At 42.9% G+C, this 24,196-nt stretch overlaps 2 protein-coding genes and 1 long non-coding RNA gene across 6 annotated transcripts in view; 1 reads left to right on the forward strand and 2 right to left on the reverse strand.

Moving 5' to 3' along the window:
- The window catches only part of PDLIM1 (PDZ and LIM domain 1), a 40,515-nt gene extending 33,876 nt beyond the window's left edge, over positions 1–6,639 (forward strand). For 3 of the 4 annotated variants that reach the window (XM_084526763.1, XM_084526762.1, XM_084526765.1), the window contains 3 exons: positions 1,210–1,364; positions 4,417–4,534; positions 6,103–6,639. In XM_084526763.1, the coding sequence (XP_084382889.1) occupies positions 1,210–1,364; positions 4,417–4,534; positions 6,103–6,289 (460 nt within the window). In that variant the 3' untranslated portion in view covers positions 6,290–6,639. The remainder of the gene's footprint in view (positions 1–1,209; positions 1,365–4,416; positions 4,535–6,102) is intronic. The other variant, XM_084526764.1, reaches the window with a different exon arrangement.
- LOC311440196 lies at positions 1,432–4,410 on the reverse strand. The gene is made up of 2 exons (XR_014695261.1): positions 2,325–4,410; positions 1,432–2,230 (listed from the first exon to the last, which is right to left on the reverse strand). It is a non-coding gene; the product is annotated as an uncharacterized lncRNA (long non-coding RNA).
- The window catches only part of HELLS (helicase, lymphoid specific), a 29,010-nt gene continuing 11,145 nt past the window's right edge, over positions 6,332–24,196 (reverse strand). The window contains exons 13-22 of the mRNA XM_084526748.1: positions 23,466–23,627; positions 22,822–22,964; positions 21,589–21,727; positions 20,292–20,375; positions 20,082–20,201; positions 16,940–17,056; positions 16,158–16,317; positions 13,065–13,161; positions 12,779–12,855; positions 6,332–11,585 (exon numbers count right to left, since the gene is read on the reverse strand). Of these exons, the coding sequence (XP_084382874.1) occupies positions 11,488–11,585; positions 12,779–12,855; positions 13,065–13,161; positions 16,158–16,317; positions 16,940–17,056; positions 20,082–20,201; positions 20,292–20,375; positions 21,589–21,727; positions 22,822–22,964; positions 23,466–23,627 (1,197 nt within the window). The 3' untranslated portion in view covers positions 6,332–11,487. The remainder of the gene's footprint in view (positions 11,586–12,778; positions 12,856–13,064; positions 13,162–16,157; positions 16,318–16,939; positions 17,057–20,081; positions 20,202–20,291; positions 20,376–21,588; positions 21,728–22,821; positions 22,965–23,465; positions 23,628–24,196) is intronic.

Below are 24,196 nucleotides of genomic sequence, written 5' to 3' on the forward strand. Positions count from 1 at the left end.
AGGAGACTTGTCAGTTTTTACCTCATTTTTCCAGAGACGTTTTATTCCATCCACAGAACACTTGGATGGGAGGAACCTCCTATGCCACGTAGTACAAGACCTACCCCAGCATTTCATCCATTTAAGCCACTGATTTAAACTAGTAGACAGTAGATATTTGTCCAGACTTTTGTTAAATTCTTCAGTGCAGAGCTTGCTCACCTGTCCACAGCAATCCATGGCATTTCGGTGTCTTGTCTGCTGGAAAGCTTTTCCCAAGGGATACTCTGAATATCCTCCTGCAGATCAATCCCATGGTTTGTCCTGTACCTACTGGACATGGAGAAATCCAAACTATTGCCTCTGGCATCTTTATATATATTTTTCCCCTGAGGACCCTGCTGGTGGCACAGTGACCACAGTTTCAGCTCCAGTGTGGAGCAACCCTGTGCAGTAGCACTGCAAACTCTAGGCTTAGGATGCAAGTCGCTCGTGACATGAGTGGCAGCAGCAGTGCCTCAGAAAGCAGTTGAAACGTGGGCTTAGTCTTAGCAGGCAGAAGTCTCTCCTTGCTCTTGACGTGCTCATTAACTCCAGTTAATAGGCTGTGATTATGGGTTTCCACCTAGAAAACGGAAATAATAATGCCCACTTGAAAACCACAGAGAACTCTTTCCAATCAGAGGATCTTTTTAGCTGCATCCTACAGCTGTTACTGTGTGAAGGTGGCCTTCAGGACCAATTCAGAGTATACCTGCAAATATTTTTTTGACAGAATAAAGCATACTGAATTTGAAAATCACAGCAGCTTAAGGTAGCAATCTCAGGTGGTTTGTGCATGTGGGGACCATGTAGTAATGACACAGCTACCATGTGGGATTCCCATCCCGGCACATTCGTTCTTTATTTTCCTGGTTCCTGGACAGGAAGGTTTAGTTTCTGGAGCACACAGCAGTTGTGAAGCTGGGGGAAAATATAGAGGCTGGCTGGGGGCGGTGGGCGAGGACCCACTGACAGTGGGGCGTGCGGGTGGCCCAGTGCCTCAATCCCACCGGGGCTGCAGCTGTCTTGTGCAAGCACGTCCAGCACCTCCGTGTCTCATGGCGTCCTGTTCTGCCTTCATTTTGCACGTTCATTTCTCAGTCATATGATGCATCGTGATGGTTTTGCTGGAGGAGCTGGCTTTAGTTTTCAGCCATTTAACAAGCCTGTACTCTTTTTCATCCTCAGTTTAGATCAGCACAACCAGCCCCCGGGCAGTATCGTCGTAGACAGAGAATCTGAGGTTTACAAGATGCTCCAGGAGAACCAAGAGTCGCACGAGCCACCCAGGCAATCGGCTTCTTTCCTGGTGCTGCAAGAGATTTTGGAGTCAGAAGAGAAAGGTAAGCCCTTGCTGCACACCTAACCTGGGTGTGCTCTTCCCTTTTGACATTTCTTCAGCTGTATACGGTGTCTCAGAGTAACACCTGAAACTTTGTTCTCCTTTCTCAGCTGTTGCTAATTCAAGATAACATGTGTAGATGGTTTCCAAAAAAAACAACCTACAGACCCTTTCACTAACTTTACTCTTTTAAATTTATTTTCCTTGGTTCTTTTCAGCGTCTGTGGGCCTATTATTGTTGCTCATTCATTGACTGAGTGCTAAAGAGATAAACCCCTGCAATGTTTATTTGTCAAGAAGGAATTCTAGAAGTTACAAAAACCCTTCTACACTTTCTAAAGTTTTGCCCCTCTAGGATAATATTCACTGATAAAGGAACATCTTAGAGTCAAGACTTCTAAAGGTACCACGAGACAGCACTATTTAGTGAGTCCTAGAGCTTCTGGTCTCCATCCCTTCACAAGAAAAAGAGATCGACTTCTGCAGCTGAATGTAAAAATTTGGAAACTGAGTTACAGCAATCAGTTCACAGCTTTGAACCTCTGAAACTTCATGCTACTTGGCACTCTTGATCTGACATCTGGACTAGTATAGTTCAAGGCTATAGACTTATAGATAAAAACTCTGATTAACTTAGGTGGGAGCCAAATCATACTCCCTTCTCCCCTTAAATAGAATAAAATAAACAAATAATTAGGAAAAGAATGCAAAGAATGACTTTTTTCCCCCTTTAGACCAGTTGAGACTTTGTCTGTTGTGTTATTAGCTTGGCAGAGGAACATTCAATTTCATCCAACAAAAGCCTGGTGCCGAGATACTCACCAGAAGGGGAAACAGCTCAGCCAAGTGCTCTTAGGTCTGAGTGATCTGTAAGGGAACAGCAAAATGAAGGAAGTAAGGAAATTATAGGAAGAAAGAAACCAGGATTTTGGAGTCTTTAATCTGATATTAAAATACCTACCTGAAAGCATCTGTTAAATTGTGAGTGTTTGCAGCTCGACCCTCAGAGTTCAGCTCCTGCAAGGAAGGGACTGGAGGAGCCAGGACTTCTCACGCCTCCGAGGTCCTCCCCTGTGCCTAGTAGTGCTGAAGAAGATAAGAAGCAAAAGCCTCTCTATTTTATCAGGCTTTGAAGATTTGCAGCATTACTGGGATTCTCTGGCACGAGGTTTGCCTGCCTGATCACAGGCTGGGATAGGCTTGGGCACTGCTCCACAGTGAGCTGTAATCACCTGTGCAGAGCAGGGTTACACAGCCCCAGAAGAGACAGTGCCCCAGCCGCGCCGCTCGCCCCGACTCAAACACCGCTGCTGCTGACTGATAACATCCATGGTGATAAACAGCACCCTTGTGGGATGCTTCCCTGAGCCTGTCTTCAGGCAATGGCTTGCGTGCAGCAGCAGGGAGCTGTCATCTCCCCAGCTGGGGCTGGTCCCCGGGGTGTGGGCTGCACTGAGCCGCACCAGATGGGAGGACCTGGGGTCTGTGTGTGGGCGCTGGTGCGTGGAGGCACGGCGGCTGCTAGCTGTTTAGACTTGAGCCTGCACGCTGAGGCTTAGGGTGTTTGGCAAGGTGGAACAGGTTATATTTCCTGTGGGTATTTTATTAAGCTGATTCCCTCAGAGAGATTTAAAAATGTGCTGTCAGTGTTATTGGTGTGAACAAAGTGCTGTTTGAAGCAGAGGGAACAAGCAGGGGTGATAGGGTAGAGCTTGAAAATGGGGCTGCTGCCCTTCCCAGCAAGGGTCACCTGCAGTGACGGTAAAGAGGGCCAGGTGCTTGCTGGCATGCTTGAAAGGTCCATGGACTCCTGTCCCCATTAGGGCATTGCACTTCTGGGGCAGCATCTCAGCACTGAACTCCTTCAAGACCCTGGGCTAAATGCTGAGGCACATCAGAAGTGACTGTAAGCTCAGCCTGGAGTGTGCTGTGTGGGGCTGCACAAGGCAATGCAGTGGTACTTGGACTAGGTGACAGGAATGTGGGATGGGTAGTGCCCCAAATTTTCCCCTCAGTTCATCTGTCGGAGGCCCTGCCCTGGGCTGCAACATGTCCCAGAACTTCCTGGTCACCAGGGTGAGCTTCTGTGGGATTCTTCATCCCTTTCCATCACTAACAACGGGTGCAGTTTGATGTTGGCTTGGCGCTAGGCTGAGGGGTTTTGTCAGCCTTCCCCTCTGAGGTGGCACATGCCTGCCCATCAGCCTCCTCTGTTCCCGGTGAAACGTCGTGGGAGCCTCTGCAGCCCTCCTTCCCTTCCTGCCTGGTATTGAACCTCTTGCAAAAGTCATACAGATAAGGCTAGTTGTACCGATCGTGTCATTTTGTAAGAGGCTGCTTTTACACTGCAGATGTTTGAAGGCTTGCCTCCTATCCTGCATCTAGGATCCACTGCCTGTAGGCACCCAGGTCAGCAGATGTCTCTTATGAAGGTCCTGCAGAACATACCTGCCCCAGAGAGGTTGCACTAGGGAGGTGCCATCCCTGGAGCATGCCACACACCCTGTGTCCCTGCAACAACAAGGGGTTCGTTAAACAAATCCTCCAGGAGTTGTGGGGGAGTCAGCTCCATCCTACAGCAGACAGCAGAGTGGAAAAAGGCTTTGACAGGCCTCCTTGTCTGCCAGGACACCCATCTCCACTTTCTGAACCCAAATCTGGCCATCAGCTTGACCCTGAGTGGGTGCTCAGGACGTGGCAGGCAGGCTCTGGTGTTGCTGAGGCTGGAGCTGAGGCTTTGCTTTGCTTTGTGTCTCTGTGCATGCAAGATACATTAGCTGATGTCCAAAGGGCTTTGAAGATGAGACGGGGCAGAAGCTCATCTTACTGCCCACAACCTCAGGCCCTCAGTTTTCCAGGGCCAGGCTCAGCTGTGTCCCTTCTCTCCTTCCTCCTCACACACCCTAAATGCCTTGCCTCCTTCCCATGCATGAATCCCTGCCTCAGAGCTGGTGTTGAAGGACCTCACCCCTCCCTAGCAGAGTATCTGCTTGGGAGGAGAGCCTACAGCCACGCATCTCACATGCTCTGAAGCACTCTCCTTCCACCCCCAGGAGACCCCACCAAACCATCCGGATTTAGGAGCGTCAAGGCCCCCACCACAAAGGTGGCCTCATCGATTGGGAATGCCCAGAAGCTGCCCATGTGCGACAAGTGTGGATCTGGCATTGTGTAAGTAAGCCTGTCCCTGTCCCGGGCACCCCATGTGCCTGCGCACACCTCACCTCTCACCTCCAGCGTGCCCAGGAGCAGGCCCAGGCATGTTGGTTCTCACCAGCTTTGGTAGCGCTCACCCTGCAAATCCCTGCAGCAAGGCGGAGTTGGGTTTCCCTCTACAGATCTGTATCAAAGCAAGTCCCTGTGAGACAACCCCCGGTGCAGTTGTGGCTGCAGTGTTTCTCTTCCTACCTGAAGCCTGTATATAGTGCTCAGAAACAAACTGACCTTTCCCTTCAGGGACAGTATTTAATGATTTTCACATTTTGGTGCTCCCAGTAATAGAGCAGCGCAGTGCCCAGGCAGTCAGAGGCAATGTGGACTGGGAGAACTGCCTTCTGCTCCCTGCTCTGCTGCAGGACGGCACATCTCTGCTGTGCCGAGGCAAAATGAATTTTTGTTGCCCTTGTAAGGGTACACCTGACTTGTAGCACAGCAAGGATGATACAGAGCTTCTGTACTGTGTGACAGCACAAGGGAAACAGCCCATGTCTTTTATAAACCCTCTAGTTTCTCAACCACTAGTTCTTCTTCACTCATTTTCTCCTTCAGTTCCCTGCAACCCACTTAGCTTAGCAGCAGGCTCCAGCAGCCGAGTGCTGGGAGCCCCCTGCACCGCCATGGACAAACTCAGATTTCTCCTGTGTAATCAGACTGTCACACTGCTTCCTGAGACCCAGGGCGCTGCAACTGCGTGGTCCTCGCACACTTCCATCACCAAGGACCAGCAGAGTCATTACAGAGGCAATCTGTAGGCTGTAAATGTGAATCTGACACAAATCCTACAATTACTCTGTCAGCTAGGGAGATCTGGAGGGAAAGCACAGGACAGGCCTGTGAATAGCTGTAAAAACTAATGAATTATGGAAAATATAGGTGGCTGCTGAAACAAAATCATACTCCTGGCAACCTGTGCTGCTGCTGTTGCTAGCTAGCAAGTTGCTATGTAGTTTCTCTTGTTAAGTGTTGGGTCAAGCTGTGAGGGTTTCCAGTCAGACTGGCCCATGCTGAGTGGGACCACTGCTCCCGAGCGGCAGCACCTGAGGCTGGGGCCAGGAGCTGGACACCCTGTGCTCCTGCCTTGGCGTCACAGTCGCTAGCAGTGTCCCCACTGTTGGTGCTGGCAGTTGTTCCTGGGTTTGTTCTGGAAACCAGTGGTTGTCGACCCACATGGATTTTGTTCCCCACTCAATGGCCAAGCTGCTCCCCTCATTTCATCCCAGGCCTCTGAAAGCCAGTGGGCTGCCTTCAGAATCACCATCGTGATTCATGCCACCACAGGTGGTAGGATTGGCCCTGTGAAATTTAGGGAGATTAGGGAAATTTAGGCTAGGATATGCTTTCCAGAGCAGGGCTCCCCTGCTGGGTATAACTGATCTGTCAGCACCAGCTCAAGCTGGTAGGGTGTATTTGGGAAGATGGTCGCCTGTCAGACCTGGAGGGGATCAGGCCTGTGTGAGGTGGCTGGGGTGGGGACAGCGTTGGCGTGTGCCTGGTGCTGAGGGTGCCGGTTCCTTCCCTAGAGGCGTGTTTGTGAAGATCCGGGACAAGCAGCGTCACCCCGAGTGCTACGTGTGCAGCGACTGCGGCACCAACCTCAAGCAGAAAGGACACTTCTTCGTGGAAGACCAAATCTACTGCGAGAAGCACGCGCGGGAGCGGGTGGTCCCCCCGGAGGGCTACGAGGTGGTCACTGTCTTCCCCAAGTAACTGCGCTGCTGCGGGGCCGGCGTGGATGGTTTCTCCTCTGCTGCTCTTCCTTGGAAAGTGTCGCCCTTGCCCTCTTGCCGAATCTTGTTTGCAATAAGGAATGCTAGGCACGGCTTTGAATTTCCTTGCCACATTAATCCTCCCATCTGTTCACGCGAGGTGTCACTAATCATTCAACATTCTTTTCATCTTCTCTTTCACATTTTTTTTAATACACAGATTTTTATGTTTTTTCCTCCTCCTTTGTGCTGCCAATTGCACAGGAAAATTGGAAGCCAATGTCAGATCACAGCCCCACCATGTCCCAGTTATTTGCCTTCTGTTTGCATTCAATAAACGGGGTGACTCCACCAGGTGGCTGTGTCCACTTTCTCCTGGACTGGGCTTCCTGGGTGCCTGATGGAGGTGCCCAGCACGTGGCTGTGCCTGCTCTGGGGAACAGCGGGAGGGAATTGGTGAATTGGGGTACAATAGCCTCACATGTCGCCCAGCTGCTGCCAGACCCCCAGACATTCAGGATGCTGCCTTTCCAAAAATGAGTAAACAAACCACCACAACATCACAAGCCTCTTCTTAGGTAAGGCTGACCTGCCACTAAGAAGACTCTGGCTCCAACTGTCCAGATCAACTGTGCAGCTTTCTTGGTGGGTTGGGGATGGGAATAATTCACAAACCCAACTAAATTTAGCTCCTCTCCTCAGGCTCCTTCTATGGGCAGTGGTGAGCGAGCAATGACGGAATAGCTCGGCCGGCATCCTCAGCTGGCTCATCCCTGGGGATAGGCCGGCTTGTCCGTGCTGCTGGTGCATGCACGTGCATACACACACGGCTCCTGATACTAACACAGGTAGCTTTATTTTCAGGGTGAGGGTGTGATTTATTTATTTATTTATTTATGGCCTGCCTGGGTGGCATCTTCCCTCAGTGCTGTTACACAGTTAATACCTTCCCTTCCACTGCACATTTTTCCCAGGGAAATGATGTCTCTCTGCTGCTGTACTGGCCAGTGCAGACGGGCTGGGCAGGAGCCTGGTCTGTCACAGCATCACCTTCCTGAGTGCTGGTTGCCAGGCTTGAGCAGGACACAGTCCACATGTTCACTGCAAAGTACTGCTCACAGGTATGGGAACGTCCCAGGTATTCAGTTCAGGTCCCACGGGCACATTAAACTGAAGGTTCTGACACCTTCATGCTCAGGCCTAGCCCTGGAAAGGAACTGTGGCTTCCCCAGCAGGGCAAACTCCTCGTTGCCTACTTTCTCAGCGGGCTGCTGGCCACACACCACGCGTGGCTGCATGTTTGCCTCATGGGGCGAAAATGCTGGCCATGGGCTCCCTCTGTTGTACTGCACACTGACACCAGCACTCTGCCTGTGCCCTGCAGGCTGTGCAAAGTCCCTAAATCTTTCCACACCGTATAACACCCGTCAGCAAAAAGCGGCTGGCTCCAGCTAACCTTGCGAGCTGGCTCTTGCAGAGAGCCTGAGCCATGCCCGGCATTTCCCCAGCCCCAGCCCCTCGCTGTAAACAGACAACAAGCACTGCTTTGTCCCAGGCCGCATGCTTTATCACCCAGCTGAGCTCCTGCGGTGAAGGTTGGCGGTGCTGCTGGGAAAACACTGATTGTGCGGGGCCTGACGCACGAGCCGGGAACTACAAAAGGTTTGTGGGCCAGCTTTGGAAGTGGAGGTTTCTAATGCAGATACCAGTGTTGATCCAATTTATTACTATGGGAACAGGCTGGCCAAGGCAGTCTACATTCATTGCTCAGGGAGGACTTTGCTCACTCTCTGCTGCAGCTCATTGGAAAAAGGAATGCGTTCATTTTTTATGATGCAGCCCAAAATATTTGGCAACTGCAGCATTCACTGTAGTCTGACTTTCCAAATTCCTCTTGAGTTTAGCAGTTGGCATCTGGAGTTTGTCAACAATAAAAAAATAGGCAAAGTGGGGTCAAGCCTGCAACACTGAGCCGCCTACTCAAAAAGTATAAAAATAAAGCAAGAAATACGTAAAAGATTCCAATTTGAAGTGTCGGGCAGTTTGAAACTGAGCTAGCATCCTCCCAGAGAGGGACTGGTTCCCATGGGTGTGCAGCCCAGCACAGTCTATCATTTTGACAGACTACTTGGGTTTTTGGTTGCAGCCTCTCCCTGCTGCTGCCACATCGCCCTTTCTCCTCGTGCCCTGCTGCTCCCTGCTGGCTTGCAGGGCCCTCCTAGGCACAGCACATTGAACTGGAAACCTGCAGGTAGAAAAGGGCTGCAAAAGTCTTAGAGCATAATCAAGCCCAGCAGCATAATGAAGACAGACCTCTTATTGTCATTCCCCCCCCCAGCCAACATGCAAGCTGGAGCAGCATGGCCAGTTGCTCCAGCTTGCACATTTAAATTTCATTTGCTAATGGCATTCTGATAAGCACAGAGATTCTTGTCATGGTGAGGGCTTGGCAGCTCAAGCAACATGTTTGCCAAGCAGGTAAGTAAAAATACCTGAGTGGTGGTATGTGCTAATTTATTCAAGTTCTGGTGAAATGCCATTAAGGAGAATCTAATGCATGAGATAAATTCACCACATGCATTTTCTTATGTTATCACCTGGAAAAGCCACCAGCAGTTCCTCTCTCTGCCCAGCTTCCAGATAAGAATATGAGCTGCTCATCAGCTAAAAATAAAAATCTGCATGTAGACATACAAAATCTGCATGTAGGAGCAGGCAAGCAGAGACGCCAGCTTTCCAGCCCCTGCATTTGGTCTCAGACAACGCAGACATCTCCCACACACTTCCAAGAGGAGGAACAATAGTTGTATGTATTAGGGTGCAGCATGTGACAAGGAGCACTGCTTCCAAGTCGCCAGGACACGCCTATGCATCAAGAATTTGTCTTTATCAACTATGTTTTAAAATATTTTTTTCCCCTCTAATGGCCAACCAAGAGGACATTCCTCCATCCAAAACATTATAAAGCTGTTAGCCTCAGTCATCCCCTCCACTGTCCAAGCACCCTTACATTACCATTACCACATTTACTTGTGTATCTCCTCCACCTCTGGAAAAGAAGACTGCTTTCTGAAACACCAGAAAGTGTGTCCCAGCTTACAGACATTGAGGGCACAAATGTTCAACTGCTTTGAGCAGCTGGGGGGTACCTGCACAGTTCAGGTGAGTAGCAAGCATGAAAACTGTTCTTGACTGTTGGCATAAGAAAGGCAAGGTCGTGCCAAGAAGATACTGCGTTTGCTTTCATCAACTATATTCTCAGTACTTTGGGAGCCAAAAAAAAATAAATGAGAATCGGGCTCTTCTATGGCAGGAAGTGCAAAACTTGGCATTGCTTTTACCTTCTGGAAGTGGGCTAAATAAAGTAGTCACACCTCTGCAAAGCAAGTCTCTAAATAACACATCACTGAACAGCAAACACATTTCACTAATGCTACCCTTAGTATTAATACTAGCTTATGCATCCTCAGGTAGGAAGCAGTTATGACTAAATCCTAGCTGTGCTAGTGTATGGGTTAGAAATAGTTGTTCATTTTTATTTCCTATCATACAGTCCTGCCGCGACAGTCACATAGCTGTGCTGGCTGAACATAGTAAATTAGTCTTCTAAAATTGGGTAAGCTTGTGTGGAAGCAGTTATGTCAGTTTTAATAAAAACTGTTGCAATGATTCCATTTAGATTCTATTGTATGCCTATCATTTACTCTCAGTTCCTGTGGTAGGTCTTTACTAGCATAAAACAAGGCGTAAGAGACTAGGATGGCAGCTCAGCAAATATAAGGAACACACAGAGACAACACAGGTTGGACTTTGTGTTAGTCAGGATAATAAGTAACTGAACAAAAACTTGAAAACTTCAGTCTTCAATAACTGCACACAAGACATGGCTTTCAACAGGCAAAAGTCAAAGCCAGCATACCCATTAACAGTTATTTGTTTATCTTTACTTCTGTAAGGCACCATGTATTTTGTATGAGTATAAAGTAACTCCACATCAGCTAACATATTACTCCCAATGGAGAACATGAATTCCCTACTTGTGAGGTGGCACTCACCTGGTGTTTATATGTCTCATCTACAAATGATCATAAAGCAACAAGAAAGTAGTTTCCAATAGTTTGATGAATTAAGTAGTTTATTCTGAAACGTTACCCATGCCTTAGTATAACTAGTGTAACTGCAATTGTGACAGCTCCAGCTGCAATGCCATAACTGCCATTTCCCATTAAGCCTAAAAGACATTTCACAAAGCATAATACAGTTTAAAAGCTGATGCCCATGTTGAAAAATATTGCCTGCAGCTGTCTGTTAGAGGATAGATATGCAATTAGTTATATACTTCACCTGCTTTATTATCTACTTCCCCTCCTGTCACTCCTGGAATAAGACCAGGCTTCCCGCTGATTTGGAATTTGAATTCCTGTCTTTTCTGCCCCAGTATAGTCTCAGACTGACCCTTGCCCAGAGTTAGTCCTTGGTCTTCCACATATCCACACATTCTCCTCTTTCCAGTACCCAGAGCTCCCTCTACATACTTTAGAGGCCAGTCAATAGATAATTGCTGTCTGCAGCAGGAAACCTTACAGTTTTGTCTGGGTACTCTTAGCTCCCTCATTTTAGAGGTTTATTGTAGTTGGGTGTTATTTTGATGTGTGAAATGGGCTAAAGGGTTACACGAATAGAGAAAAAGTGAATAATAAGATTTTTAAATAAGCAAAGCCTAGGTGGTATCCATGTCAAAAAACCTGCAATGCTTCGGACAAACCAGACATTTATTTATTTATCAAAATAATTTGCAGAAGTTAAAAAAAAAAAAAAACAGAAGCTGTAACAAAGGCATATGCTCTTTCCCTTCCAAATAAAATCATAACACCGTATTAAAAAAAAAAAAAAAAAGTGTTTTAGGACTTCCACAGGAAGATTTTACACAAGTTTGCCAGTTTTTATCACTGATCACAAAAGCTAGCTGAAAATGTGAAACACGCTTATTCTCTTAATCCTTTATCAGAGGCTAACAAAGCTACGAACATGAAACTATAACAAGCATTACACTTTAGAACATGTTAAAATTCACTGAAAGAACTGAGGGATTTGACAAAGGCCATGAAGAGTCAGCATAAAGGATCAGTATGTATAATGACATCTCTGAGAGCTGATGTCAGTCATGTTTGTCATGTAAGACAACAGGCCATTTGCACGTTAAAAGACACATTCTGCATTGGAATCCGATGATTCCTCCAAGACCTTGAAGACACCCACTTTTTCCTTCTTAATTGCTTCAGGAGTTTTCATTTGATCTAGAATTAAAAAAAAAAAAAAAAAACAAACAACTAATAGGTGAATTGTCTGCAACCTTTCTTTTCAAGTACAGCAATGCAAAGTGAAAAGTCATATATACTCTTATTTCATCTGGATTTGGAAATCAAGTTGATAGATCATTTTGCTCCTTCATAACCATTCAGCAACTAAAAGTTTGTGCTTGAAAATATTTTACAGTTGTGTATCAAATTCTGCTTACAGTGGATAAGAAAAAAAGAAGCAACCATTATAAAATATGATGCCTGCTAATAACACCACAAAAAAGTGACACCTTTTCCAACCTCAAAGGACAAATCTGATTATTTCATAGCTGGAACTTGTAAAGATACAAATGGATTATGTTGTGTCAGCACATCACGAACCATTTCTATATCAACAGTACATTGAAATATTCTTTAGATAAACCAGGAGAAATTTTCAAGTGTAGTAACTGTTCTCTTCTCCTCAGGCAAGTTATTTTACTCAAAATTCACATACCATATGTATTTAAGACTAGCTACAAATTATTTATTAATTCTATAATGACTGTTTTTTCTTCTGTATCTATGTTTTGAGTCTCATCTCTCCTTTATTTCATTCACCATCTTATATCTAATGTTCAGAGAAACTAAAAGTTCCTCTAAACAATTTCTCAGTAGAATTAAGGTTTTTTTATAATATCTTTGCCTGGTCTATTTACAAAAACAGACAACTGAATTTATTTTTTTTCCCCAAAAAAAATATTTGATCCACAGACAAGGCATGGTAACCCTCAAAGTTTAGTTTTCTCTCCTTTAAGTTTTACTAGGCTATATTTTGAATTATGAAAGTATCAAAATAGGTTTTCAAATAGGTTCGCTGAAATAAGCTTTTTTTTTTTCCCTGAGAATGACTTATACTTTGACCAATTACAGCAACTTGCAGGGAAAATTTCTTTGCAAAACATCTGCTTTTCCTTTACAGCATGTATGCTTGGGGCACGCTATCCATGAACGAGGTTTTCTGGAATACTTTTGTCAAAGTCATCCTCTTCAGCAGATCCTATTGGAAACATCAGCCTTGGGGCCAAAGTGTCTTTCTTCACATGTACAACAGTTGTGGGAAAGTGAAACTGACTATTTTCTACATATAAAGAATCTTAAAAATATTATTTATTGTCTAACATAAGAGATGGATGAGAATTCTGACTTACCGATAAGATCACTTCTATCCAAGAGTAACTCAAGGTCTTTATCACTGATTACTTTTTCTTTAGATCCTTTAACCTCTCTGTTGAAGAAGAAACACTCTCTCAATACAGATAAAAGTGCGTAAGAGTTAATGAAGCACAGAAGTCAGTTTTCCACATAGCAGAATCCCTAGGACATTCTTTTCACTCTGAAGACCCACTTTGTAAAACATGAGAACTATTGACAGCTGCTTGCAAGCTGCAAGTTACAGACTTAATGGTCAACAAAAAAAGTAAAATTTTTACATACCTTTCATAGTCTCTGGATTTCAGTAATTCTAGTAATTCCTGAGGGTCCAGACAGCTCTTTGACTGTGCTAGGCCAGATTTGCCACCTTTAAACTGATCTGTAGAAAGTAGAAATTTTAAGTGGAGACAGAAACAAATTCCATAAACTGTTACAACAATTCTAGGCACAGATGGAACAAATCTACTTTTGCGTATCGAGGCTAATGCTATGTTTCATTGTTTCAGCCCTGAACTAAACACAACTTAGGCTAACTGGTCAAAAAAACAGAGGTGCACGAGAAGTTTACATGCAGGCCTTTCACCTTCTAGCTGTAGTATACAGAAAACTGATTGAAACACCAATTCACAATGCACACACACACACAGAGCAGAAAAGCCATTAGTTCTACTTACAGTAAAAAGATTGCAAATAAAGTTAGATGGTAGGTGCTGAAGTTTGTTCGCTTTGTAATGTAAGCTGGTTGGAACAAAGTAAGCAGCATTAACCACAAGACAGGAAATATAAGAAGGATAATGTTGTTCCACTGTAGGAACTCCTTCAATTTAATAATGTTACAGAAATGACAAAATACATCTGATAGGTTGGTTTCTTGAAGAAACTATGCTAACAGTTATCACAATGTCAGCACCAACATTCAAAAAGTTATACAAGATTATTTATTACCTTGCTAAATCTAAGCATGGATGAAGCTAAGCTTGATCTGTGCACTGCAAGGCCTACTGTCCCGTGCCAAGCTTCCCCAGTTTTTATTAACACATGTACCCATTTCACAGCAAGTCTTCCTCATACCCTTTTATCAGCCTTACTGCTGTTGTTTCCTGTGTCTTGGTCTCAGAATACCTTCCCACACCTCTCCCCATCTTCCTCCAAGGACTAGCTGTTTCTCAGTAAAGTGCAAATCAAATGAAAGTTCCAGAGAGGTTAGGGCTATACAATTTCTCTCCTGCTGTGACACACAGGACCCAGGTCACATCCCACATTGGTAGTGATGGAATTTCTCCCTTTACTCATTTGGATAAGTTTTCAGAGTTTCATAAACTATACGGCTGTACAGATCTTGGGCTGTAATAGTGACATAGAGAAAGCGACAGGAAATGCACATAACATAAATGTTTATGTGCACCACTTCATCTTAGTCTAACATCTACTAAGTTAACTAAAATCTTGCTGGTTCTCACACAGTTACCTAGGCATCTTTCTATAAGAAAACAGAAACAAGACAGAAGGCACAACATAGTGCTGAGCTCAACAAAAACACAGCTTTGCAATATATTTCAATCCTTCTGGTCTGGTACTTGTACTGTACACACCCTACATAGGTTGACACCATAGAAAGGTCTGACAGACATGCAGACTTTATGATACTACTTCCTCATTCATTTCTTCATTTCTGATAACTTCTAAGTATTCAGAATTGCAGGATACATTACATCACCTTTACAATTACTGAATGAGCCCTAAAGGCTCCTGCAGAGAACATTCCTACTGACAGGCTTCACCAAAAGCTAGCCAGATAAACATTCAACTTGCTGCAAAACCAAAGACACAACCCTTGCTGCTCAGTTTCCTTCCTGTACACTGCCTAGTCCTAGTTCCCACTGCTACTTTAGCATATGGCAGTCATCTAAATGTTTGAGTCCATCTGCTTTGTGGGCTGATGGCATTAGCTCCTCTAGAGAAAAGTCAGATGGCAGTCCTAACAGTCACACGAAGACAGCAGTTACAAAAAGGCTAGGACAAAGGAAGTACTGAACCATTAGCCAACATCATCCAAACAATCCACAGCAATCCACAGCTTAGGCATGACAAACACTGTGCAGTAGACAGTTGCAGGTGTGGCCTTTCTGCCCCCCTTCTGCCTTTCCAAAACATTGTGGTATTTTTTTTCCCCCTTTATATACTACAAGACGTTTTTAAATCCTACAAGTTTAATACACAGCTAATTACATGTATTGTCAGAGGTTGCAAGATTTTTTTTTCCCTCCCCAACTGAGCTTACTGTTTGGAAAATGCTATAGCAAGCTAGCATCCAAATATAACGCAGAGTATGCTACAGAAGCAGAGCAGGATTCCTACAACACTTAAACAAAACAAATTTACCCCAAAAGAGAAGCTTTACCCCAAACATTTTTTTTAAAGACACTTTAGTATGACCAGCTAGATGATCTAGAACACAAGAATCACCATTGTTCTGCAAACACAGACACAAAAAAAATGGACTATGGTGCCATTCAGCACTGGTTAATTGCCCCAGAAGAGGGCTTATTCTACTTTGGTTATAACAGACTATTCTTAAGTTTAGAAAGACAGATGCAGAAAGGATTCTGAAATTTTCTAGTGATTTTACAGGTCTAAGACTTGCAGTCTCAGCCACATTCACTAGGAACTCCCAGAAACCAGCTCCATATAGTCCCTGCTTATTTTACCAATTTTAATGAATGCTCCCTATTCAAGCAAGTTTGCCAGTGCAGCTAGAAAACCTATTGATAAACTTCATATCATTAAACACAGCTTTAAATATCATTAGGTAAGCCTACTGCTTCAGATGAAGAATTGTTATAAGCTAAACTGCAAGCAATATGGCAATTTGTCTGCTTTTCCATTTATATTCTGGTTCATTTAATTTGGTTATAAGAAAAAAGACAGTCAACTCAGACTTGTCACTTACTCCCAGCCTTGACATTTTCCATCCTAGAATTCTAAAACACTTGGGTTGAACAAAGTATCATCTTGCTGACAAGCTGCTAACAAGCCCCAAAGCTGTACTCCCTCATTGCCTGTTTTTACTTTTATTTATTCCAGGCAGGCTCAACATCCCATCACTTTTTTTTTCTAAATTACCTACCAGTAAAGTAGTATTAATAACATGGTAACCCCTGAAATAATACAAGTGTTTTCCTTTAATTTGCTGTAGAAGTTATCTGTAATACATCTAAGAACACATTTTGAGGAGCAGTTTTATATAGCCATTGTTGGAAGGATGAAGCTATTCGTGTTTGAGAAAAAATACTGAAGAGTCTCAAAACAGAGTAGAGGTCTCCAAGATTTAAAGAAGCAACACATGCTTAAAGGAAGGCATAAGAGGATACTAACTTTTGTGGATAATCAGCTTCTCCAACTTCCTCTTGGCAGCAGCTCTCTCCACAATCTTCTGATCGATTGTGTTTGCTGTCACAAGTCGATAGACAACCACTGGTTTTGTCTGGCCAATTCTATGACACCTGTCTTGGGCCTGCAAGTCCGACTGGGGGTTCTGAGGAGATAAGAAAACCAAGTTAGCTGCACTGTTAACTTTTCTCTTTTTAAATGTTACCACAGGCAGCATTTTCAGTCAGTGAGCTGAGTCACAGCTGAAGCAAACATCAGGGCAGCTATTGTATAATAAAACCATACACCTCTTTGCTCTTAAAACGTGCCCGTGCCAAGCTCTGCTGGTATAGCTGCACAGCCAGAGCAACCCAGCTAGCTTGACTGCTTCTCCATTATACGCTGCAGTTTTCAACAGATGAACTTTTTTTGTATCAAAAATTCAGCCAATGTTGTTGTTATATTCAAATTACAAATAATAACTTAGAAAAAAAGAAATGCAAATAAAATAGTAACAGAAACCAAAAAATGCTCCTACTTTTGGTATAACCCAGGGGACAAACATGCTGGTTTTGCAAACGAGCTCTAACACTGTTTGAGAAGCTATTTTCAAATCAGGTTGTATATTTAACATATAACATGGTAGCATACGTGGCTTATATTGTTATTTAATGATGTGTTACATAATGACAAAGAGCCCCACACCATAATGGCTTACTAAACAATTATTGAAAGCATCAGTAAAGAAAGCATTTTATGACATCATTAGGTAGAGTCTGTCAACATACCCAGTCACTATCGTATATGATAACTGTATCTGCCGCAGTTAGGTTAATGCCCAAGCCTCCAGCTCTTGTACTCACTAAGAACAGGAAGACTTCAGGGTCATTATTAAATCGATGCATCTGGAAGAGAATAAGACTATTACAAAACAGCAGATTGATCAAACAAAACATATCCAACATTTTATTTTTAAAAAAATCCACGTCTGTAATTTAAAATGTAAACAGGTAGAATATAACATATGCTGCCAGAGGCAAACTAAAGTTTTAAGAGACATTATGTGCATCTGGGACGGGGCAAGAGCAAGAAGTAAAACTGTATTTTCTTATCTGCCAATTTTAATCAATGTTAGTCAATGAGCTGTCCAACACAGAGTGCAGATAACTACAGTAACAAAATCTACCATCCAGAGCAATCTAAAATTCTGATGCCATCTTGACTGTAACTTCCAGCCTCCTTGTATATCTCCTTTTCTTATTTCAAAACTAAGAACAACTTTCTCAACTCCTACTCAGCATCTAACCTACTTTCATAGCAAGATCCTTCCAAGCATCATTAGAGCTCCTACCAGGTCTACGAGCAGTTAAATCTGTTCTCTTGTTCTGCACCTACGCCACTCTGTGGTAGGCACTGAAGCCAGGAACAGAGAGGAAAAGAAGCAAATTGGACCAGCACCTTTAAAACTTGCTGCATTTATCCATTGTTCCCATGGCTTTCTTGAGCCACTCGTTGCTGTTTATGCAGCTGAAACAGTGGGTACCTAATGCCAAGGCATTTTAACTGTATACTAAAAAACCTAACAGACAAAAAATATCATGCTTAATAAGGATACTTCAATGAAGGGAAAAAATAATAAAAGTCACAGGGGACAAAAGATGGATGTAACTGCATGTCTTCTCATAAGAGGAAGTACCATATGCAATTCTTAACCCATGAATGAAACACGGCATCTTGACTTCCAAAGACAGAAATATTAGCAGGCACGTTCTGGTTACATTTTCTCTATCAGATATGTGCTCAGATGCATGCGCTACTTTGAATTTCTCTTGTACCTCTTGGGCCTGCATTGGGTCTATTTGCACTCAGGTTTCATTTTACACCAAGATTCCCTCTAGCTTCCAAATTACTTTGTAGAATACAGAAGCTGATCTCCAAGTGACTCTTCCTCCAAAGCACGGTTTGCTGGATACATATTACTAAATGAAGTAATGTTCCAATTCACCTCTTGTTACCCTGAGAGGCTGTTCTTTCTCAACTGAGCTATGCATACCCTGCTGGGAGTTTTCACTGGAAGAGAATAAGGTTCTCCTTGCTCAAGCATGTAAACACCTGATTTCTTCAGATTTTTACAGCTGTACACTTCTACATTGATTTTTTTTAGTTCTTTTAACTCCCCTACAACAATCAAACTTCCAAAAGCAAGGCACAGCATGCTTTGTTTCAGAAGTTTCAACCACATCATAGGATGAAAACTTGTGAGGAGGTGAAAAGCAGAAATACAGAGTAAAAGCGTGCATGTCAGATCACAAAACAGTATGGAACAGTATGGAATTCATACCCTCCAAAAGCCATTCACATTTTATTTGCTGACAATTTACAACCACATAACAACTGCGTAATCAACTCCTAAAAATGCTTAGAAACCAGCAGCACAAAATTTTATCTGCTTCATATAAGTCACATTGCTAGTTAGCCTTCTGTCTTTCAGAATCATTTTTAACAATAGCAACTTAAATGTTGAGGGGTGTGGCTTTCCTCAGCCACATTGTGACAGAGAAAAAACAGTGCAAACAAAAGCAGTCTGAGCTAGATGATCAGCAAGTCACTGTTTTTCCTTATCTGCATAAATACTGGTACATACTTGCAAGATCATTTTGCAATTGCGGCACATCGCCTATATACATTCTGTGTTCTTCTTCCACACTCTGTATGTATTGCTTTTTCATATCCCTGCAAATCCTCAAAGCTTTTCCAAAACCACCCTACATGGCTGCCCTTCATGACAAATACGTGCCTCAACAGTAAGGCATTCTGTGATCTTTTCATTATAAGCATGCAAGAACAAAGGATTACACTGTAATGAATCCATGTTTACTTTCAGGCTGAAGTTACAAGCGTGCACCTAGGTACACAACACCACTTCCTGGAAATCTATTCTTATCTACTCTAACACCTATTTGGTGTTAGGCAGCACACTCCCACAGACACTGGTATAACACCCTGGACACTAGGAAACAATAGGGCCAGGGGTAACACTGGGATTAGCACCTGTTGCAATCTGCATAAATTTCATACTTTGCATCTGGGCAACGAGAATACGTGAGCATTGTGGTGGTTTTACTCAGGTAGGCAGCCAAGCTCCACCACAACTGCTCTCTCACTCCCCCTCTCCTCAAAGAGGAAGGGGGAGAAAATACAGCACAGAGAACTCGAGGTTTGAGATGAGAAAGGTTTAATTAAAGGGAAAGGGAATGGGGAGAAAAAGAAACAAAAGAAACAGTAAGTCTGCGCGGAAGCACAGAGAGAGGGAAAAACAATTATTCTCTACTTCCCATTAACGAGTGATGTTTGGCCACATCCTGGGAAGCAGGGCCTCAAAACGTGTAGTGGTTGTTCAGGAGGAACAGCCCCCTCCCCCATGAGAGCCTCCCTTTTTATTGCTGAGTGTGACATCAGGTGTTATGGAATATCCCTTTGGTTGGTTTAGGTCAGCTGCCCTGGCGATGTCCCTTCCCCATCACTCGCCCACCCCCAGCCTGCTGGCTCTTGGGGGCTTGGAAGAAGTCCTGATGCTGTGCCAGCACCATGCAGCAATAGGCACAGCACTGGAGTGACACCAGTGTTGTTCCAGCTATGAGTGCAGAGCACAGCACCGTGTGGACTGCTGCAGGGAAAAGGTGACTCCAGCTCAGACAAACCCAACACAAGCATTCATCATTCTAGGCATACCAGGATGTTGTTTGGTAACGTATTTCACTACTTCAGTGTTTCTCAACTGCAGTTTTTAAAGCAGCAGCAAAAATATCAGTTTTCAACATAGATGTCTGTTGCCTGTTGAAGACTAAATGCTGTGCAAAGTCTCATCCCAATGTCACGTTAACAGGCACAATTTGGTAACAGGCTCAAAGGACATGAGCATGTACTTACATTTTCTTCTCTGTCTGAGTAAGACATAGACCCATCCAATCGACTAAATTTGAAGTCTCTCAAATAGCAGTAATCCATCAAGATGTCAAGCATTATAGTCATTTGTGAGAACAACAAGACCTAAAAAAAAAAAAAAAAAAACGGAAGATTCCTTAGTACCATTTTCGGTCATCAAGAGACAACTGTGCCAAAAAGAAAAATTGGGTTTACCTTATGTCCCCTCTTTTTCAATTCTGGAAGCATCCGGTCCAAGAGAAGGAACTTGCCTGAATTCTTTACTAAATCTTCATCAACCTTAGAAGAGGGGGAAAAAGGGGAGGAGCAGTTGTACATTAGAAGGAAGGATGCCAAGGGCTTTCATCATTCAGAAGCATCAACAAATGCTTACTGAAATAAACTTGTAAAATCCTTTTAACTAAAAGCCATAATATTGAAATTGACAAATTGCAAAGTAAGCCGAATCAGTTAAATCATGATGAAATTAAATCAAACCCCACTGTTTTATATGCCCAAATATTTTTTTTTTTAGATGAATTAACTTTCATCCCATTTCTGGAAAGAATAAAAGTCATGAAGGTTTCTCTCTTCACATGGAAAAGTAGTTTATTTCCCAGCTTATATCAGTGGTAATTCATGCACAAGGCTTCCACCTGCTGGAGACAAGGAAGCACTAGCTGAACAAGCTACAGGTACCAGCTCCTGCAAGTGTGAAACAATCTGTTTTCTACATGCTAGTATGGTGTTACCTTCTTTTATGCACTGACCTTGCACTGATAAACTTTAACAGTTTTCTCCACAGTGCAGCCAAATCTGTTAACCACACACCAAGCAGGAAACATGCCTACAAGAGGCTACAAACTTCATTTAGAAGTATACAAACAAAGCAACTTCAAGTTGATTGAGCTTTCCTTTAAACTCAAAATACTTTCCACTTTCCTATATTACCAACTGCCTTGTCTAGATTAAACTGTCAACTGGTCTTTATGATGTACTTCCATTGGACTTTCTCCCTTTCAAGGCATAGATCTGATGCTGTAAACCTAAGTAGACGATCCTGTTGTACTTGTCTGCCCTTAGCACCTCACTCTTAAAAACTGCCATCATACCTTTTGCAGTGTTTATAGTCTACATCATGAACAGTTCACAAACATCAGCATTTTTAGTTTGGAAAATAAGCCTTTTTGAGGACAGCTTAAGGCAGACCCTAAAACAGCTTGAATAAGCAGAAGCCAGCTATTGTTTTAGTTCAATAACTTGCTTCCAGCAGATGAGTGCCTTCATAACAGAGAACACCACAGTACTGCTTACTACAGAGGCTAAAGACACAGAGGCTTGAACTGCTCTTTGCAACTGCTGCTTCAAATAATGATTCAGTCACATGCTGGAATTCAGTAGGGAGGCATATGTAAATACATTGTAAAGGTCATTCCTAACTGCTGTCAGCTCATGATCTATTGCTTCTAAATGCCTAGAATAATTCCTCTTCTAATCCTTTTAATATACGTACCTTGAATTGTTGCGTAGCAGGGTCCAATGGGTATTCAATAAGATAGGGGTGATTACAGCATTTCCTTAGTAACATCATAATATTCTGTAGTTTAAGGTTCACCTCCGAATCCATGGGCATGCTCACTTCAACCACCGGCCTTGAAAGACATGCCATCTTATTAGTACAGAAAGTGTTACAGAAAAAAGTACACACCCCCTCCCCAGAATAATAAATAAAATAGAAAGCAAGATTCACATGCTGTGTCAAACTTCCTTTAAACCCCTCACAGTTAATAAAGCTATTACCAGAGAAGACCTCCTTTAGTGTCACACTTGACACTAAAGGCACTAGAGTTTGCCACTATTGGTTTAAAATACAGAAGGATGGTAAAGTCGTAATCAGAAGCAAAAAAATGGAACAGAAAAGGGAACTCTGAAACTGTCATATCTCCCACTGAACAGTACATGAACTACTCCAAAATCAGCTCTTGGCCTATCCCAGTTCAGCCACATAACACACTGAAGGATTCTACTACAGCTCTTTTGCTCTTTCCAAACCTAAGAGCTATATCCAGCATAAGGGAACCATGCATGTCATAACACTAACACAAGCAAACATTTAATACCCATTCTTTCAGAGTACACTGGACTGAAAATCTAACAAAATACAGTTCAGCCCTGTAATTTAAGCCCAATCCTGGCTTTCCTTTTGCCCAAAGGAGTTCCAACCAATTTAGAGCCACCAACAGATCTTGTCAAACTCAGGATTACTCAGCACCCTCAGTCTTGGTCCTCCATTCTGATCATAATCACCAAGCAGTAAGTGATCTGCACATGTCACAAACACAGCAGTAACCATACTGGCTATTTGGGTTCTAGCTCTCAGTTTAAACCTAAGTTTTAAACCTAAGTTTAAATCTAAGTTTTTATTTTATAAAACTTAGCAAGTAAATCAGTTATCCCTTTACTCCAGTCCTGAGCCCAAACTTTGCTTCAAGTATTCCTGAGGAACTCTGCAAAAGTCTGGGAGTTAACTGTAATTAATACACCAGTGTTATCCCTTGTCCTATCATTGAGCCAATGAAAGATACAGCTGACACAAACGTAACTGAACAACATAGACAAAAGTTTTACCTGAACTTCGCAAAGGGTGCAAGAATTTAGCAGTAAAATCATATAAGCAAAGCTCTGAAGGAATCTTAAGAGGACAATACTCAGTACAACAAAAAAGATATTCTTTTATAGCAGGTACCTCTCTTTTTCCACTTCCTCTTGCATTTTGCTGATCAATTTTTCCAAGTCATCAGGTGAACCATTATGTTCTTCACAATAATCAACCAGTTTTCGACTACGGCGTTTTGGTCGGCCTGTTGGACTCAACTCTATTACTTCTTCCTGTGGGAAACAGCATTGTCATCAACAGCAGATAGCTCCAAATTCAAAGGCCTGTGCAGACTCAAGACTTCTCAATCCTGAACAGAGGTCTCAGCAACATGCTCCATCTAATACTTAGTTTCTGCAGCTGTAAATTTTGTTAAGCAGAAAGAGTGGCGCAAACTCTAAAAGTCTTTAATTGTAGATCTTGAAAGCAGCTTTTAAAAATTGAGCAGAAGCATTAGTACCACACTGATTTCACAGCAGAAACTGTCAGTTCAATTAAAACTGTCTTTTTCCACTAAGCTACAAGCAACCAAAAGCACACTAACACTCACATATTACCAGTTCTGTGACCACAGAGGCCAGTCACATCAACTGTCACTGAAACGCTGAAAAGGTCAGACTCAAAATGTAAGCAAACAACATTTTGGTTACACTAGTAATGAAGCAATGTCAGCATGGCTTTGCTTATAAACCATTAATAGCAAGCACATTTATAACACCCGTATCAGTAGATACCTCGTTATTTCCAAGCAGTTTCCTAATGGTGCGATTTACAATGGCAGTATAGAACGTTTCTTGCTTCTTTGCCAGGGGCGCATATACCACAACTTCTCGTTTGGGAGGAACCTCAAGAGCAACATCGGATTTCAGTCTTCTCAATAAGAAAGGCGTCAGAATCTGAAATGTTGAGCAGTTGCGTTATAATTACTCAAAGCTTTCAACAGGGCTAGTTAAAAGAAAAAGACACGCAAATAAGTTTACTAATAAAACATTATTTTTACAATTTAAACTAAGGGATTTAATCTGCAGAGTTCCATGCTTCATTTTTAAATAGAGATGCCTGCTCCAAAACTTTTACACACATACTGGTCATGTGTGTTAAAAGAAAAACAAAACCCCACATCTATGGACATCTTAAAAATTGTCTTTAATAAGGGTTGCAGACCTTTCAAATAATTTTCATAAATGAAAGTAATCTTATTACAAATTAGCTCATTTTGCTTGTTATATTTCTTCAACTTATTCTAGGATAGCCATAAACCTTTAAAAACAATATATAAGTTGCCATCAACAATCATATCTAAAAAACATAAATCGCATCTCACACCATCAGCTTACAATAGGAAAATGTGTTTTGAAAGCACTTACTTTCCCCTCCACCACTCCTTAAAAAACATTTTGAATGTTAGCTTTGTTTTGCCTTTGAAGAGAAGCAAGTTATAAAACTAGTTTGTTAAAAGGCTTTC

This window comes from Aythya ferina, assembly GCF_964211825.1.
Source record: "Aythya ferina genome assembly, chromosome: 7".
Classification (NCBI taxonomy): Eukaryota; Metazoa; Chordata; class Aves; order Anseriformes; family Anatidae; genus Aythya; species Aythya ferina.